Genomic DNA, 19,516 nt, shown 5'->3' on the forward strand with positions numbered 1-19,516 from the left:
TGCTGGGAAGACGGGCAAAGTTAGAGGAGTCACCAGCCAGATGGAAAGGAAGCAGGATATGCAGGAGAGGTAAAAGCCATAAGCCTCAGGGCAGCACACAGATTAATAGAAATGGGTTAATTTAAGTTGTAAGAGCTTGGGGCTGCTCGTTCGAGGTCAGCCTGGTGGCCTGGTCTACAGAGCAAGTTCCAGGACAGACTCCAAAGCTACAGAGAAACCGTGTCTCGAAAAAAAAAAAAAAACAACCCAAAAACAAAAAACAAACAAAAAAAGAGTACTCTGCTCTTCTAAAGGACCCAGGTTCAATTCCCAGCACCCACATGGCAGCTAACAACTGTCTGTAACTTCAATACCCTCATACACACATACATGGAGGCTAAACACCAATGCACATAAAATAAAAATAAATAAATTTTTTAAAAAAGTTGTAAGAGCTGGCTGGAGACAAGCCTAAGGTACTGGCCAAGCATTTATAACTAATAAGTCTTTGCTGAGACACAGAGAAACCCTTCTAACACACTTGAGAGCAATTTCCAAAGAGTCAACCCACCCCATGTTCATGAAGCATACTCCAAACAGCAAGAGGTGGACGCAACCCAAATGTCCCTTAGCAGATGAAAAGACACACACAATGTGATGTATTCACACAACAGAATATTATCTATTCAAATGCTACAACGTGGATGAACCGTGAGGATACTAAGTGAAATGAGGCCATTACAAAAGACAAATACCGTATGATCTCACTTGTATGCAGCACCAAATGTAGTCAAATCCTTAAAGGCAGAAGCAGAATGAATGATGGTTACCAGGTGTTGAGAGGAGAGATGGGAATTTACTAGGGTCTGAGGTTTGTACAATGAAAACCTTCTGGTGTCAGTTATAAAATGCACATACTTCACATGACTAACTTACCTTAAAATGGTCACACTGGCAAATTTTATGTCATGTGCTTTTATCACATCAAGGAAACACGTCAGAAAAACTGGCCATATTCCCTGCAGCGCTACTGGGTGCTAAAATAATATCTTAGAGGATATATGAAGCACAGATCAATATTAAAATATAAAGATATTTTATACCCAGAAAATCTTGTTACCTGCAACAAATCCAACCACCAGATCTTTTCCTGTAGAAGAACGTTGGCCTTTGACCCATACTGCTTTGAGGCTATTAAAAGTGTAGAAATAGACAAAATTGGAGCAGCAGAGACTGGAGATAACTGGAAACCACCCTCGGTATGGTGCCAGGCTATGGAAAAAAACAAAAAACAAAACAATAAGCAAAGTAAAGGTCATAGACAAAAGCCACAGAAAATTGCCAGAGAAGCGTGTCAAGGTCTGAATGTAAACAGATCCCCAATAGGCTTATGCATTCCCTGGGAAGTCTACTATAAGAGGAAGAGCCTTGCAAGAGGGAATAGTCACTGGGGACAGGCCTTGAGGCTTGACAGCCCAGTCCCACTTCCTGTGGAGACAACAATGTGATCAGCTGGCCTTGCCTGCCCTACTGTGACAGACTGTAAACTGTCTTCACTTCTAAGTCAGAAAAAACCCTCCTGCACTTAACTTGGTTCTAGTTAGGCCCTCGATCACAGAACTGAAAAAAGTAACCTATTATGAAGCCCAGCAGTTTGGTCTACACAAACAGTCCCAAGGTTTGATAGGAGTGGGACAACTGCAGGACCTTAGAAAGGTTCTCCCCATGGGTGAGTTACAGGAAAGGAGAAATGGTCACACAAAAAGCAGCCAAACCACGGGCTAGAAAGCACGCAGACACTATGATGCCAGAGAAAAATGGGGTGGGGAGAAAGAGACAGCAAGGGAGAGAAAAGGAAGGGGTAAGCAAAGACTGAGAGAGAAAGAAGAGGAGAGAAAACAAGAGAAGAGAGGAAGAGATGGGGGAGAGAGGGAAAGAGAGAGAAAAGGGAGAGAGAGAGAAGAGGGGGAGAAAAAGGGGGTGAGGGAGGCAGGCAGAGAGATGTTTCATAACGGTACAGTCTGACCCTGGGGAATTCTTCCCCAGTCTCTTGTAGAGCAGGGACTCCAGGCATGCACCACTGTGCTACCCAGGAACTCATTATTCTTACCAAGAATGCGAAACCAATCTAACCATGAGACAAATATAAAACAAGAATTTAAACTCACAACTTTCATTTCAGCACGAGAGGCAAAGGTAGGTGAATCTCTGTGAGTTCAAGGTCAACATAGCAAGTTCCAGTCCAGCTAGGGCTACATAGAGAGACTGTCTCAAGGAAAAAGAGCAATTTAAAATGGAAGGGAGAGAATATATGTCAATGGCATAGATGTCAAAATGTTTTGACGCATGTAACTGATGTTTAAATAACTGAAAAAACTTGTATGTAATCTACATGTGTGTGACAGAAGTGTAGGGATGGCAAGTGTGAGCATAGTTGGTAACGCAGGAGAAAAATGGACAATAAACATGGAAAGCATACAGTGGTATCCTTTGTACCAATTTCAGTTTTGAAATCGTTTGCAACTCTGAAATTACTTCAAAACACAAATTCAAAGAAATCAAAATAAAAGAATAATGCAATCTGTCTGGATGCAACTGATAGGAAGGAACTGTGAGAGAGGGTTTGTGTGCTTGTGTGGTGTATGTGTGTGTCTTATGTGAGTTATGTGTGTTTTGTTTGGTGTATAAGGGTATGTCTTATGTGAATTGTGTGTGTGTGTTTGTGTGATGTGTGCTACTGGCATTTAGACTTGGCCCCATAAAGGCTAGGCAAACACAGTGAGTTAATGTTCAAACTTCTAAGCAATAATACCGCTACTTTGTTATACATTACATTTCCTAGAATGCTCCATAATCAAAACTAAACAAATGGTGTGGGCTAGAAAAATGGCTCAGCAGCTAAGGGCATTTGTTATTCTTGCAGAGGACCTGGGTTTTGTTCCCAGTACCACACAGTCATTCATGTGTGACTCCAGTTCCATAGGATCCGACTTCCCCCTACAACCTCCTTGGGCATCAGGGAAGCACATGGTACACAGACAAACATGTAAGCAAAATACACACAGAAATAAATCTAAAAATAAAGATCAAATGGCTAACAGATCTATAAGGGGTTAAGAACAGATATGCTTCTATATGTTAGGCAATTACAAACTCTCAAGACTATAAGTCTATAACCGGGGCTTCTGAGTTTCCCAAGGAGCCACTCTGAGAAGTTGGGAAATGGGTACTCACAGGCCTTCTTCTTTAATAATCTCCAGGAGCACTGCATGAGTAGTTTTTGACTTTCTTTTCTCATCAACTGTAAAAATCAAGAGAATTATTATCTCTAGCATCAGCAAGCGTCACTGAAATGCCATCACGCCACCTGCATCAACTCTCATCCATTTTTTTGAGCTCCCTACTTTGCCTCAGATCCTCCAGTGTGTCTGGCCATGGATTACTTTCCCAAAGTAAATTTCTTGAGTTTCATCTATTATTCAGAATTTTAAGTTAAACTCTAATTTCCACAGTAAAGCAGAAATGTTATTTCTAGGGTTTTATAGTACTCTTTCTACCTGTTTTCTTTCTTTCTTCTTCATTTTTTTTTTTTGTTTTGCTTTGTTTTGTTTTTCTAGACAGAGTTTCTTTATGTAGCTCTGACTGTCCTGGAACTCACTTTGTAAACCAGGCTGGCCTTAAACTCAGAGATCCATCTGCCTCTGCTCCCAAGTGATGGGATTAAAGGCATGGACCACCACCATCTGGCTCCAGTGCTTTTTCTTATATTTTATCTTTAATTATATGTATGTGTCTGTGTGTCAGTGTGTGCACATGAGTGCAGGTGCCCTTGGAGGCCAGAAGAGGGTATAAGATCCCCTGGAACTAGAGTTACTGGAAACTGAAGTTGTGTCCTCTGGAAAAGCAGTACATGTTTTTTTTTTATTTTATTTATTTACTTTTTGTTTTGTTTTTTGGAGACAAGTTTTCTCCATGTAACAGTCCTAGCTATCCTGGAACTAGCTCTGTAGTCCAAGCTGGCCTCGAAATCACAGAGATCTGCTTGTCTCTGCCTCCCAGGTGCTAGGATTAAAAGCATGCGCCACCACCGCCTGGTGTAGTACACTAAGCCATCTGTCTATCGATCCCTCCTTCTCTTCTTTCTTCCCTCCCTCCCTTCTTATGTACCTCTGTGATTTTATGTGAGCCACATGTAAACTGGTAGAACCTTGGAGGCCAGAGGGCATCAGATCCCCTGGACCTGGAGATACGGGCAACTATGAACCTCATGATATGGGTGCTGAAAACCAAACTTGGATCCTCTGGAGATCAGTAAATGCTCTTAATGGCTGAGCCAGCTCTCCAGCCCTATATCGTGCTCTTGTTTTAAATTAATATGCATGTTCTCATTTTTATATCCCACACCTTATAGAATAGGAACTAGATTATCTTCTCTTTTTACCTTTTATAAAAAAAGATTTATTTTATTTTCTATGTATGGGTGTTTTGCCTGCATGTGTATGTGTACCACATATGTGCCTGGTGCCCAGGGAAGTCAGAAGAGTGTTGGGTAACCTGGAACTAAGTTACAGATGGTTGTGAGTTGCCATGTGAATGCTAGGAATTGATCCCGGGTCCTCGGCTAGAGCTACAAGTGCTCTTACTGCTGAGCCGTCTCTCCAGTCCCTACTCTCTTCTTTTTGTAAAAGAGGCCAGAAAATCAAACACAAAGTCAGGAATAAAATTAAAACTCAAATTTCAAAAGTTCTGGCTTTGTGCTGCTTCCTAACCTTACAAAAAAAAAAAAATCCCAGAAGGACATTTTTGTGCGTTATCACTGAATGAAAACAATATCCACTTCAATTAACTTTCAAATTTCCTACATATACTAGAAAACTAATCTGAAAAACTAAAAATGTGGAAATGAACCAATTTCCTCAGAATTAAAATTGGTACCAATATATCTTAGGAAATGGCAAGTTAGTCAGCCCCTAATAAAAGCAATCTGGCGTTTACTCAAAATCACCCCTTGATTCAGAAGAAGTCCCACATCTGGGAATTTATCCCATAAAGTTTACAGAAACAAAATGGCCTATGAACAAATCTTTTCTTACATGATATTTGCAAGAACGACAATAACAAAATTGTGAAACAACCCAAGAATTCTTCCACAGTAGGGCAAGGGTAAGCAGGTTAGGGTGCATCCACACCAGACTTGAGAACTGCAAGACTGGATGAAGGGAAATGCGCTGCCAGGCTAAAGATGGACAGTCTGGGGGCTAGAGAGACAAGTCAACAGGTAAGAGCACCATCTGTAAGCCCAGTGCTAGAGAATCTGGTGCCTTCTGGTCTGTGTGGACACCAGACATGCATGTGGTACACAGATATGCCCAGACAAAACACCGATATACATTAAATAATACCTAAAACTAATTGTTTAAATGCATAGTCTAGAACTTTTTTTGTTTTAGTTTTGTTTGTTTGGCTGGTTGGTTGGTTGGTTGGTTGGTTGGGTTTTTTTGGTTTTGTTTTTCGAGACAGTGTTTCTCTGTAGCTTTTCCCCCCCAAGACAGGGTTTCTCTGTAGCTTTGGAGCCTGTCCTGAAACGAGCTCTAGTAAACCAGGCCGGCCTTGAACTCACGGGAGATTTGCCTGCCTCTGCCTCCTGAGTGCTGAGATTAAGGGTGTGTGCCATCACTGCCCAGCCAAAATGTGCCTTTTGTATGAGTAAGGTGAAAACTCAGAATCTACATCACTTGTATGTATTTCCATAAAGTGTGAAAACCAGGTTTGCTGACACTCAGTCTCATGCTTCACTCCTGTACAGCACTGGCCTCTGGTCTCTACAAACATTCTTTTTGTTTTGCTCTGGCTCTCTCATTCTCTCTTCCTCCCTTCCTCTCAGTACAGCTCCTGTGTTCAAATGGTTCAAAAGCCTCCGTCTCCCAAGTAGCTGTGACTGGGGTGTGTACACAGAACCCACCCTACATTTGCCATTCTGAAGAATGTCCAAATCAGAACACTTGGGGCTGCGAGGATGGTTCATCAGTTAAGAGCTTGTACTGCTCCTGTAGAGGACCTGAGTTTGATTCTCAGCATATCAGGTGGCTCACAACACCTGCAACTCCAGGAATTCCAGCACCTTGGCTTCTGAGGCCATCTGCGCTCATGTGCACATACCCCCAAATACAAGGCATAAAGTAATTTTAAAAACTAATAGAGAAGCCAGGCAGTGGTGGCACATGCCTTTAATCCTAGCACTAGGGAGACAGAGGCAGGTGGATCTCTGTGAGTTCGAGGTCAGCCTGGTCTATAAGAGCTAGCTCCAGGTTAGGTTCCAAAGTTACAGTGAAACCCTGTCTCGAAAAACAAAAACAGAAAACACAAAAAAAACTAAGGGAGAGACCCATCTTTCCTAGCAATGAAGATACCAAAGAAACAGCACAAAGTCAGTCAGTGTCAACACAGTGGAGAGGAGTAAAGGTGGAGGTGAGGTTTCCCTGTACAACACTTTCTTACATGTTTTCCTTTGTGAGGCATAGAACCACCCACCTAAAAATTCTAACCACAAGCAGTAGGCACAGAGTGTTTAACCTCTTAGCTAGTTTTCAAAATCTTTTTATGTAAATTGTGGTATCAGTTTATAATTTCAAGTTGAGCCAGGTGGTGGTACACGCCTTTAATCCTAGCAAAGGTAGAGAGATCTGAGTTCAAGGTCAGCATGGTTCTACAGAGTTAGTTCCAGGACAGTCAGTGCTACACAGAGAAACCCTGTCTTGAAAACCAAAATAATAATAATAATAATAATCAAAATAATAACAACAATAATGATAATAATAATTTCAAGTTAAAAAAACAGAAGAAAGAGAATTACAGCAAAGTGCTGGGAATTGAACATGGGTACTCTTAACTGTTGAGCCATCTCACCAGCCCTGAAGAATGCTTCTTCAGTAGTCACTCGTCAGTTTATAATAGAAACTGTCCCTATACACTTAGTATTTAGGCTTTTCTGACTGCGTATTTGGTAATTCCTGCTGTGGAATTTTCTACAGGTGACTTATTTACATTAACTTGAGTTGCCACAATTCCCCATCTAAAGAATAATACTGAGGAGCTGGAGAGATGGCTCAGTGGTTAAGAGCACTGACTGTTCTCTTCCAGAGGTCCCGAGTTCAGTTCTCAGGAACCACATGGTGCCGTGTTCTGTCTGTGCCCTCTTCTGTCACACAGGCACACATGCAAATAGAGCACTCATAAGCATAGATAAATCTTTTTTAAAGAAAGGAAGGAAGGAAGGAAGGAAGGAAGAAAGAAAGAAAGAAAGAAAGAACAATATTGGTGGAGCACTAGACTAGCTGTCTGTACAAGCTCTAGGTTCAGCCCCTAGCACAGAAAGAAATATTGGGGCGGGGGGGGGGGGGAGATCAAATATTTAAATCAGGTGCAATGGTACATACCTATAATGCAAAAAACTTCAGAGGTGGAGCAGGAGGATGAGCTCATGGTTAGGCTAAGTAGTGAGTTTTAAGCCTGCTTGGGCTACACATAACCCTACCACAAAGCCAAACAAGCAAGCAAGCAAGCAAGCAAACAGAGATGTAAACAGAATATTCTTATCTTGGTGCAGTACCATACTAGAGAATGTGATCACTACTCACCCTGAAGTCGAAGTCTAGCAGTATCCAAGGGAAAGAACACTGTCATAGCAGTCACACTTCCCTGCAAAGTTTAAAAAGGGCTTTAGCCATTGCAGTAAAAGACAGACCACAACATTAAAAAACAAACAAACAAATAGGTTGGGTTTTTTTTTGGGGGGGGGGGGAGGTTCAAGACAGGGTTTCTCTGTAGCTTCGGAGCCTGTCCTGGAACTCGTTCTTGTAGATCAGGCCTGTCTCTGCCACCACCGCCTGGCTGTGTGTAGGTGTTTTATCTGCACGTAGGCCTGTGTATTATTTGCATCCCTGGTGCGCTGTGAAGGCTAGAAGAGGGTGTCAGATTCCCCGGGACTGGAGTTCAGATGTTTATGAGCTGCCATGAATTGAACTAAGTCCTCTGCAATAATAGTCAATGTTCTTAACCACTGAGCCATCTCTCTAGCCCAGACTACAACTTTTAAATGACCAAAAACTCATTAGTACAATCAGTTAAATTAAATTCTTACCAAATAAACACAGTACTTTAATCTATTGGGATTGTTCGCATTCAAATTTCTATCATTAGCTACTTAAAATAAAAAAGAGTTTAATTTTCCAGGAGAAATCTCATCTCTTTCTCTGATACTGAAAAAGAAACAAAACTATGGCATATTTGAAGATGACAGATAAATAGAATTTTGACTTTTTTCTCAGATTTCTCAGGTCAGTTTGCTATAAGGCCTCTGATAGTCCCCAACATTAAAATAGCCAATAATTTTAAAACATATTCTAAGCCAGGCATGTTGGCACACATCTTTAATTCCAGAATTCAGAAGGTAGAGACAGGCAGATCTCTATGAGTTCAAGGTCAGCCTGGTTTACACAGCAAGTTCCAGAACAGCCAAGGCTACATGGCAAGACTTTGTCCCAACACAAAGACACACACACACACAACTACTTTCTATGCTTAGCAAATATATTCACCAAATACTGAAAAGGCATGTAAGAATTATACAAAAAGTATTTGAAATAGTGTGTGTGTTTATGTATGCATGTGGAGACCAAAGGTTGAACTAGATTTTCTTAAAGTGGCTGTCCTAACTCCTACTACCTGTGAAAATGGCACATTATGTTATAGTTTATTAATCAGCTGACTTTAAAACAGGAAGATTATTTTGGATCACTAAGTGAAAATCATGAAATTACAAGACTCCTTAAAAGTAGCACGAGGCTAGAAAAATGACTCATTGGGTAAAGGCTCAGTTCATCCCAGGACCCATACAATGGACGAGAACTAACGCCTACGTGGTGCTTAATGTTTTTTTTACATTTCGTTTATGTAAATGTGTGGAAGTGTGTGCACATGTGGGGAGGTGATAGAGCAGCACTTGGCTACACTCGGCAGGCAGATCTCTGTGAGTTCAAGGTCTACAAGAGCTAGTTCTAGGACTGGCTCCAAAGCAACACAGAGAAACCCTGTCTCGAAAACAAAACAACAACAACAACAATAAGCAGGATGCAGTGGTGCAAGCCTTTAGGAACACTTAGGATCTCTGAGTTTAAGGCTAGCCTGGTCTACAGAGTCCAAGTGACATAGTAAGACTATCTAAAACAATACAAAAGCACTTTTAAAAAGTAGCAAAGGAAAGCTGGGGATGTGGCTGAGGGGAAAAGGAGCTGTTCAACACATACAAAACCCTGAGTTCTATTCCCATCACTGAAAAAAAGAAGTATCAAGGACAAAGCAAAGGAGTAAGAGGGGGTGAGCACACAGCTAACTGTGAAGACGGAAGAATGTACCACTAGTCAAGGACTGTGGGCAGCTTCTGTAAGTGGTCAAAGTTAGGAAATTGCTTGTACCCTAGAGTCTTCATAAAGGAATACAAAATGAAAAAAAAATTTACTTCTTGATTTTGTCTCAGTTAACCTGCACTGGCCTAACTTAGAGATGATAAACAGGTAGAATTTTAAGCCACTAAATATAGTACCATTGTTATAGCAGCAACAGAAAACAGATACAACAGGATGGTGAGGACAAATCCTGGGATATATGTGGACTTTCCTGTCCCACCAGCAGGTTCCCAAATAACTATGCAGACTTAATATTAAATGTTCAGCCAATAGCTCAGACTTATTACTAGCTAACTCTTACATTTTAAATTAACTCATATTTCTTATCTACCCACTGCCGTGTGGCCATACCTTCTTCCAACATATTCATCTTGCTTCTTTCTTCATCTGTTTGTGACTCCTCAGACTCTGCCCTTTTTCTTTCCAGCATTTTCTCTGTCCCCAAAATCCTGCCTATCAGCTAATCAACTTTTTATTAACAATGAGAACGACACATTTTCACACTGTACAGAAGTATTAGTCCACAGCACTGGGAAGCAGAAGGAGCCCTGGGGTACCTTTCTGGTTGACGAGTTGAACACCATGACAACAGTAACCAGGGAATACCAGTCCCAGGTAATAACTAAATTTGGGCTTCTTCCATCCTAAAGTGACTTGGGATATGAAGGTGGCACAGAAAGCTAGCCTGCCAGAGTCCCAGCTTACTTGTCCTAATCCCTGTGGGCCAGCAGCAGTAAATGAATAGGAACTCAAAGCTCACAGGTTTTACTCTAGTAAAGGGGAGGGTGCACGTGCGTGCACACTCACACACCCACACAGTGACTGAAAGAGAGAGAGAGATTCCCTCTATCCTTTGTTAGAAACATGAATGTGAGGCTTGAAACTAGAGATGTGGATTTCTAATTACAGCAAAATGGTGTCTTATAAACAAGCACCTTTCAGCTTATCTCAGTAAACTAGAAAGTAAATGAACCCCTGGAGAGCTAGAGATTATACAACCACAGGGTTAAACAGGTTCATCTACCTTATGGGCTTCTGGAGCTTTTTGTTTGGCTTTGTTTTGTTTTCAGTCAGTTTCTCTGTGTGTAGTCTCCGTGGTCCTGGAACTCTCCTAAACCACTCTTGGCCTTGAACTCAGAGATCCACCTGTCACAGCCGAGATTAAAGGTGGATCTCTGAGTTTGAGGTCAACCTGGTCTAAGGATAGACCTGGTCCAAGACTACGCTCAAAAAAGCCAAAAAGTGCCGGGCGGTGGTGGCGCACGCCTTTAATCCCAGCACTTGGGAGGCAGAGGCAGGCGGATCTTTGTGAGTTCGAGACCAGCCTGGTCTACAAGAGCTAGTTCCAGGACAGGCTCCAAAACCACAGAGAAACCCTGTCTCGAAAAACCAAAAAAAAAAAAAAAAAAAAAAAAAAAAAGCCAAAAAGACAGAGGTAGCGGTTGTACAACATTCTCAATGCACTAAACATCACTGAACTGCACACTTGAAAATTAACTTTGCTATGTGCATTATACCTCAGTTACAAAGTAAGTCCCCACATCAGCCTGACGGAATAGGGACAGATGGGAACATGGCTAGACAAGCTCAGCCATTTCTCTAACAAGATCAGAGTTCACCTTCAGCCACTACTGCATCTAAAATTTGGGACACAGGCATTTTACACATTGGGGATCTGCTGTATTTGCTTCTTCATCAAGTAAACAGAGAGCTGTTTTCACATGCACTGTTACCTGCAACAAAATATTTATTTTATATGCACAGCTTCTACCGAGTTATACAAACACATGATTTTCAGAATCTAAATATATTCATTTTTCCCTGAGAACAATTTGTTCACTTATACAAAATAAGAAGACACAAATGAGAAAGCAGTCATGATGTACCATGCTGCTGTGCCAGAGACATAAAATAAGCCTATTGAGTCCCACAGAATCCTATGAGTAGGAGTGCTACTACAGACAATAATTACAATTTACAAGAATCTATTTCTAGAGAAATCTATTTCAGAGACTTCATTCTTTCACCAAAACTATTTTGAATTACAACATTCTGCCTTGGGAGAACAAGTAAATTCCTATACTGCATTGGGACTTGAAGCTGGGAGGGTGCTTCAGTTGGAAAGGGAAGAGCCTGGGGCCAGCAGCCAGGGGCTGCCCAAAGGCAGTGTGGCAGAAGCAGGATGGATGCACCCTCACCCCTCATGCCCTGTTTCACAGTTAAATATCATACTCAGCCAGACACACATACAACTGCCTTTCACTTTTTTTTAAAAAAGTATCACATTTATTTATTGTGTGTGGCACATGTATGTAGATAAAAAGACAATAATTAATTAATTTGTGGGAGTTGGTTTTTTCTTCTACATGTGGGCTCCAGAAGGGAACAGAGGTCATCAGGCCAGGCATTAAGCACTTTCCCCCAGTGGGCCGTCTCACCAGCCCTTGACTTTTTCCTTTTGTCTTTATTTGTAAGTCTGTGAGTATGTGTAACATGTGTCGATGCCTACCAAGCCCCCAGAGATGGAGCCGTGGGTGATTATGAACTGCCCAGGGTGGCTTCTGGGAGCCAAACGCTGGTCCTCTGTAAGAGCCAATGCTCTTAACCACTGAGCCATCTCCCCAGCTTCACATATATGACTTACTTTCATTTGCTTACATATTTTAGAGTAGCTTTTGACTGGTCTGGAATTCTCCATGTAGACCAGGCTAGCCTTGGACTCAGTGATCGGCCAGCCTGTGCCTTCTGAATGCTGGATCACAGGTGTGTGACACTGCATCCAGCTCTTTATTTTTGTTCAGGGTTAGTTTCTTGGGTTTTGTTTTGTGTTTTGTTTAGATCCACCTGCCCTTCCACTGCTCTACAGTGCTGGGATTTTAGCAGTGACTAGAAATGGAGAAAGGGACAGAATTAAAACGGGCTTCCATTTCCCAAATCATACACCAGTATAATTTGTTCAAGACAGAGAATCCCTGTTGTCTTAGAAAAAACAATGTCTTATATGTAGGTTGTTTTGCTTGAATGTATATCTGTCTATCTCATGCATGACTGGTGCTTGTAGAGGCCAGAAGAGGGTTTTGATTCCCCTGGAACTGAAGGTACAGATGGTTTTGAGATGCCAAATGGGTGGTGGGTTTAATACTATAAAGATGAAGGAATGGCAAAGAAGAGAAAAATGCATCTGGGGGCTGGCACTTGATGCCAAGCCTGAAGAGTTGAGTTTCGTGCCTGGAACATGCACGATGAAGGAGAGCGGCTCTAAGATCTCCACACAACTGCTATGATGCACAGACACACACATACACACAACACTATAAATAATGTTTAAAAAGACATACATTCTTAGAGCCCAGTAAATATACTTCTTCCTACCTTCTTTCCAATTATTTGTTTATTTGTGGGTTTGTTTTTGGCTTTTTTTTTTGGGGGGGGGCGGTTCTAGACAGGGTTTCTTTGTGTAGACTTGGCTCCTGGAACTAGCTCTGTAGACCAGGCTGGCCCCAAACTCAAAATCTGCCTGCCTGGGATGAAACGCCTGGCAGATGAACTAGAGTTTATCGTCTAGGTTCTAGAGGATAAAAGGTGAGGTCATCTGCTATGAGTGAAAGCAGTAAGAAGGTTGCCCTTCTCCTCCTCCTTCTCGGTGCTGGAGATTAAACTCAGGCCACTGATCATGCTAGTCACATACTTACTGAATTTCTGAAACTGGGCAAAAATAATGCGAGAACAGACCCAAGTAGGACTGGATACTTATTGCTGTAATAGTCCCATCACCACCCCAATGTTTCATGAGAACTCTGTGGGTGAGGCATTACTGTCCCCGCTATATAACTTGGCAAACCCAAGTTGAGGAAGAAAATCTAAGTTACCCACCATGTTACTGAGAGCTAAGCTTTACTCCAAAACCCTTCCCAGCTATTATATCACGTTTACTTGTTTAAAAGGAGGAAAGAAAGGGCTAGCATAATGGCTCAGATGCTTGTTGTCAAGTCTGATGGCCCAAGTTTAATTCCCCAGAATCTACAAAATGGAAGAAAAAAACAATTCCAGAAAGTTGTTTTCTGACCTTCAGAGTACCTCAACATGGGTCCTCTGCCCACAGAATAAATATATAAATGTTGGGAAAAACAAAGGACAAAGGATACTGTATATGTGACTATTCCTTTTTTCTTCTTCTTTTTTTTCTTTCTTTTTTTTTTTTTTTTTGGTTTTATCAAAATAGGGTTTCTCTGTGAAACAATCCTACAATCCTGGCTGTCCTGGAACTCACTCTGTAGACCAGGCTGGCCTCAAACTCACAGAGAACCACCTGCCTCTGCCCCCCAATGTTAGATTTAAATGTTAGAATTAAAGGCATGTGCCATCACCGCCCAGCATCAATTTCCTTTTTCTAATTCATGTATAAAGCCCTATGATACACACTATAACAGTGTCAGCTAACATAAAGTCTTGTTATTAACGTGTTAATATTCACAAGTCGTGGGAGGTTACTGACAGTTTACAGATAGGGATCCAAGTTAACAAAAATACAGTTTGTTTTTTCTCTAAATATCACAAAATTAGTGAAACAGAAGTAATGGAGTCATGGGAGATAACACTAACATTTTCATTATATAAAAAGTTTATCAAAGCAAAGGGTTTTGGGGCAGTGTAAGTACCATAAATAAATCAAATGTTCATTATTACTCTGTTGTTGTTGTTTTTCAAGACAGGGTTTCTCTGTGGAGCCCTAGCTATCTTGGAACTCTGTAGACCAGGCTGGCCTTGAATTCAAGAAATTCGCCTGCCTTTGCCTTCCAAGAGTTAGAATTAAAGGCCTGCGCCACCATGTCCAGTTTTGGAATATTATATATTCTTAAAAATCAATGGTATTTGAAGATTTCTGATTTTAGAGGCAGGGTCTCCCAGACTGCTTAGAAAGTGGGATTCTCCTTCCCACCTTAGAGTCCTGAGGTTTGAGATTATAGGTGTGCATCACTACCACATCTGGCTTCAAGGTATTTTAACAGCCTGATATACATAACATCACTCTCTTTTGCTGATTTTCTTTTCTTATTTTATGTGTATGAGTGTTTGTGTACCACATGCATGCAATTCCCATGCAGGCCTTACGAGGGTGTCAGATACCATTTGAAGGGAATTAAAGATGGCTGTGAGCCATCACGTGGTGCTAGGATTGTAGCTGGGTTTTCTGTAAGATTGTGGTCAGAGCATCTAACTGCTGAGCCATTTTTCCAGCCTCTAATTTTCTTTTGAAGAATTACCTTGCTCTATTGTGTACAATCTTGGCAGGACAGAAAATGCAGGTGCCACCCTCCACGACAGTCCCTGAAGAGGACTCAAAAGGTCCTTCTACCCATACCTTCCTTTCACACCTGTTAATTACTAGAGGTGTGTCAAGGCTTGCTTGGGCACAGGGCTTCGAGTTCTGTTAGCAGGAACTCTTTACAGAACTTCGAGTCTTCAGCAGACCCCTGTAAGGGTAGAAGGACAGGACAAAACTCTGATTTCAGTGGTGGTGTCTGACAGAGACTTTCCAGTGACTACTTCAGAAATCTTCCTGCAGCCACTTGGCTCCTTTCTACTCCAAGGTTCTCAGCTTCCCCACTGACAGAACAGTTCTCAAACAGCCTTTAAAGAAAACTCTTCTTAATACTTAAAATACCCAGTCTGTTTCTCCACCCTGCAACCAGGGAGCCCTAACTGAGTCACATGGGATACTCCTTATATTCTAAAACAAACATACTCATAACAAGCAAACAGAGAAATCCCAGGGTATGAAACTCTAACAGTTACATAAACAACAACAAAATCTATTTATGCACTCATTTGTAAATCCACACAGACAAAATGGAGACTGAAGATATAGCCACATTTTGACAAACATTTTATCTGACCAACTTTAACCCAAACTCCTCTGCATAACATTGGAGACTCTCTGACCAAGGCAGCTACTTAAGGCTGCAGGAGGACGTCTTGAACCCAGAAGTTCAAGGCCAGCCTAACCAATGTAAAGAGACTGTCCTGCTGGATAATCAAAACAAACAATAAATCAAGATGATTTAAATAAGCAATTGATTCAAAAGAAATTCCTTGAAAGTTACTGGTCAGGCCACGGAGATGAGTTGGCAAGAATAAAAGTGCTTGCCGAACAAGCCTGAAGACCTGAGTTCGATTCTTGGACCATGTAGTAAAGGAGAAAAGTGACTCCCACAGTTGTCCTCTCATCCCCACACAAATCCCAACAAACTGACTGATAAATAAAAAAAATTTGATATTACTGATTAATCATGACAATTCAGAATCCAGTTTCAGTGTGTAATCTACCTTATGCAAGTCCTACAAATAGCACTTTTCTAATTCTAGACTAAGGAAATCTTTTACTTGTAAACAGACATTTCTGAGCTAGGGATGTCGCTAAGTTGGTAGAGATTGCCAAGCACGGTCATATTCGATTAGAACCTACAGCTTGGACCTGCATGGATCTGGAAAGCCCCGGTCCTGCCCCTCCAAACCTAACCTGCTCAGAGAGTCTCCGAACAAAGGAAAGGCACCAAAAAGCCCAGTTCCACATTCTTGGGGGTACTGCAGCTTGCTCCCCTGACGTTGCCAGCCACTCAAGTCCCAGCCTAAAGTGTTCAGCTTCTGACCATACTTGGGCACAAACCCAGCTTGCGGCAGGACATGACATCAACCCTACAACCTATAAAGTCTCCCTGCTTTAGTATGAGGATGAGGATTCTGTGGTCTCGAACTCTGGGACTGGAGAACTTGTCTAAGAATTGCTTTGCTCAAATAAACCTATTATTATACTTCTTCAATTTGGCTTGATCTGGTTAACTACACTAGCAGAGAAACCTATTATGGGGTCTGGGGAGAGGCAAAAAACCTATTTGTTTGGAAGCCTAGATTCAACCCTAAAATCTAATGCTAGTCTAATCTTAAAATTTAGGAGATGAAAACAAGAAGATCAAAAGATCAAGATCATCTTTGGTTACACAGCAAGGTCAAAGTCAGACTGGGTTTAAAAAAAGAGAGCAAGAGAGAGATTTTTACATATGAAATCTTTCAAAGATAACCAAAATATAAAATTATAAATCTAATTATACTTGTTTTTTTTATAGCTCTTTACATATGAAGCTGGTAACTACGTCATATAATAGTGACCAAGAAGCTACAACATCTTTCTGAAGCAATGTAATTCTAGTTTTGAGATATGTAAGGTTATCTGTGATTATCCCAAGGTATGGCATCAAAAAAACCTCAAAATCAGTAATTTAACTTTTAAAATATAATTGCATATTGGGGCAGTGTGCACAACTCTGTGATAGAGGGGGTACTTAGCACATGCCAAGCTCTGGGTCTGGTACTCAGCACTGAAAAAAGGTAAGCGTACTTGCATTTCACTGGCTGTAGGAGAATGCACAACCTAGGGGAACTGAACAAACAAGCCAGGAGTGACAAAGACTGTGAGTCAACATCTTAAACAATTCACCTGCTTTTACCCAGACTGCTTCTGCTCTTTGGCTAGAAACAGTACTTCAGACAGCCACAGCAAGGCCACATCGTGACTGAGAACACCCAAGCGCTGAGAGCCCAGGTTATGTTACTGAACCTTAATATACAGACCTGCTAAGAATTTGAGAACAACTCTTCGGCATAATGAATAAAAATAATGGTAACAATACTAATAATAAAAACACAGCAGCAACAACCATGACAAAACACGACCAGTTGTGGTGGCACACACTGGGAGAATATCTGATCACGAAGAGGCAGGAGGATCACAAGTTCAAGTCCAGCCTGCGCTATACACACGGAAGCAGCTGAATATGATGGTACATGCCTTTAATTCTAAGAATTTAGGAGGTTGTGGCTAAAAGATTTCATGTTTGAGGTTGTTCTGGGCTATACAGTTAGACCCTGTTTCAAAACAACCAAAACCAAAACAATGTACAAAGCTACTTTTCCTTCATACATATAGTAGGAATACCACTTCCCTGAGATAAAGCAAGAGTAAAATGAATTATTCTTATAAAAGTATATAATAGATAATTTGGGGAAAAAAAAAACAGCAAGAGATTTGCATGCCTTAATCCCTGTGCTGGGATTAAAGGTGTGCACCACCACCACCAGGCTTCAAGTGAAATTTTAATGAAAGAAAAATAGGCAGCAAATGAATTAAAATGATTTTGTAGATTAAGAGAGATACACCACTCCTGCCCACGGCCATGCTTCATCACAGGGCTCAGTAAGCTGGTCTGAGGGCCAAAATCAATGCGCCGTCCGTTTCGGTGACAGCAGTTTCATGGGAAACAAAGCTCTGCCCATCCATTTACTTAGGTCTCTGGCTGTTTTCACACTACCAGGGCTGTGCTGAGCAGCCACGACAGAGACTGAACACAATACATAAAATATCTGTCAGCTTATATATAAAAAAAAATACTTGCTAGGCCTACTGATTTAATAGCATTTACTATTTAAAATAGTTTTGTTTACTCATGTGCTGGCTTTTCTACTGTAACCGACAGTTAGGGAAGAAAAGTGACTTGGTTTCTCTCTTCTTAGAACCTAGAGAGCACGTGGCCCACAGAATGAACTCAACAAATGGCACTGGGTAAGAGAAAGAAAAATTAACAAGGATTTCTCTTCTTCCCATTGTCCGTTGCAATCCGCCTTGCCCAGCTATCCACCAAAACTGGTGGTCTCAGTTAACTGCTGGATTTGTCATTCTCAGTCCCCACAGTACTTGACCTCCTGGCAGTAGGTGACCCACTTGGAAAACACCCTTCTTCCCGAAATACTTTCTCCGAACAGCTGGCAGAGCACTTTTTCCATTTCCTCCCCCCCCCCCCCCACTGGTTCTCAAGTCTTCTATGTACCCGAAAACTTCCTTCCCCCACCTTTTCATGTCGGCCTGCTTCTCCACTCAGTCACTGTCATTTTTCTTAGTTCAGAGTCACCTCCTTGGTGAGTTAATAATTTAATGGTCATGCTACCCTCAGGGATTTCAAATTTAACTAGTTCAAAACTATGACCAAGTTTATCTTTTCCCCAAACCCATGCGTTCACACAATCATTGTCAATTCAACTCAGGAGGAAGACCATCATGTTACTGGAGCCAAAACTGTCAGAGACAACCAATCCTAATCTACACCCAATCAACCACTGAACTCTGGTGGTTCTCATAAATACATTTCAGGAGAATAATCGCTTACCACCTCCATGACCTTCATCTAAGCCTTACAACCATCTCGTCTGACTGTTGGGCCTTGCTCATTCTACTCTCTACAAAGAAGCCCGGAAGATCAGTTGTGAAAATGTAAATTAGTAAATTCAACAGCTGACTCTTTCCTACACAAAGTCATGAATAATTTGGTCACTGTTTGCATTTTCTCTACAGCCACACAGGTCTCTGTGACCAACTGAAAACATATCAAGCAAACTTCCACACCAGCTTTTTCTTAATGGGTGAAAGGCTCTCCTGGTTGATTTCAATGACAGAGGCTTCTTGAATTAGACACTTCCTGTAACACTCACTCACATAATTCTCAAGAGTCTGGGGGAAAACTAGCCTTTCTTCCACTTCACAGAAATACAAATGTGAGACCTGAGACTGCCTAGTAAATAAATGGTAGAACTGGAATTCAAAACTCAGATTCCTCATTACAGGACATGAGTTGTCCCATATTCAGGAACGGTCCACCGAACAGACTGAAATGGTCCACAATGATTCTAAAAGGCTAAAAGAACATGTTGGCTGGAAATTAGGGACGGACATGAGAAACAACCTGAGAAAGAGAAGCAGAAGAGGCACATTACTCGTAGTATCAAGAACGTGAAGTTGGAAAAAAAAAAAAAAAAGGAAGAGTGTCAAATGGAAGGAACTCAGACGACTCAACATCCAAGATCCAAGAACCGAGCACTTAACTCATAACAATCCCGATTTTGATTTAAAAACAAAACAAAAACTCTTATCTTTTCCTGGCAATAATGCTGACCAGAGCTACTTTCCTAGCTATTGCCATTGCCTGCGGTAAAGTGTGACAACAGAATGTTAGTAACCTTACATC

The 19,516-nt window shown here is 41.4% G+C and overlaps 1 protein-coding gene across 1 annotated transcript in view; it reads right to left on the reverse strand.

Annotated features, from left to right (window-relative positions):
- The window catches only part of Slc25a17 (solute carrier family 25 member 17), a 43,569-nt gene that overhangs the window by 23,579 nt on the left and 474 nt on the right, over window positions 1–19,516 (reverse strand). Inside the window, exons 2-4 of the mRNA XM_041672196.1 lie at window positions 7,617–7,677; window positions 3,214–3,280; window positions 1,100–1,251 (exon numbers count right to left, since the gene is read on the reverse strand). Coding sequence (XP_041528130.1) covers window positions 1,100–1,251; window positions 3,214–3,280; window positions 7,617–7,677 — 280 coding nt within the window. The remainder of the gene's footprint in view (window positions 1–1,099; window positions 1,252–3,213; window positions 3,281–7,616; window positions 7,678–19,516) is intronic.

This window comes from Microtus oregoni, unplaced genomic scaffold (genome assembly GCF_018167655.1).
Source record: "Microtus oregoni isolate MIOR12 unplaced genomic scaffold, Mior012 000022F_ref0000154, whole genome shotgun sequence".
Lineage (NCBI taxonomy): Eukaryota > Metazoa > Chordata > Mammalia > Rodentia > Cricetidae > Microtus > Microtus oregoni.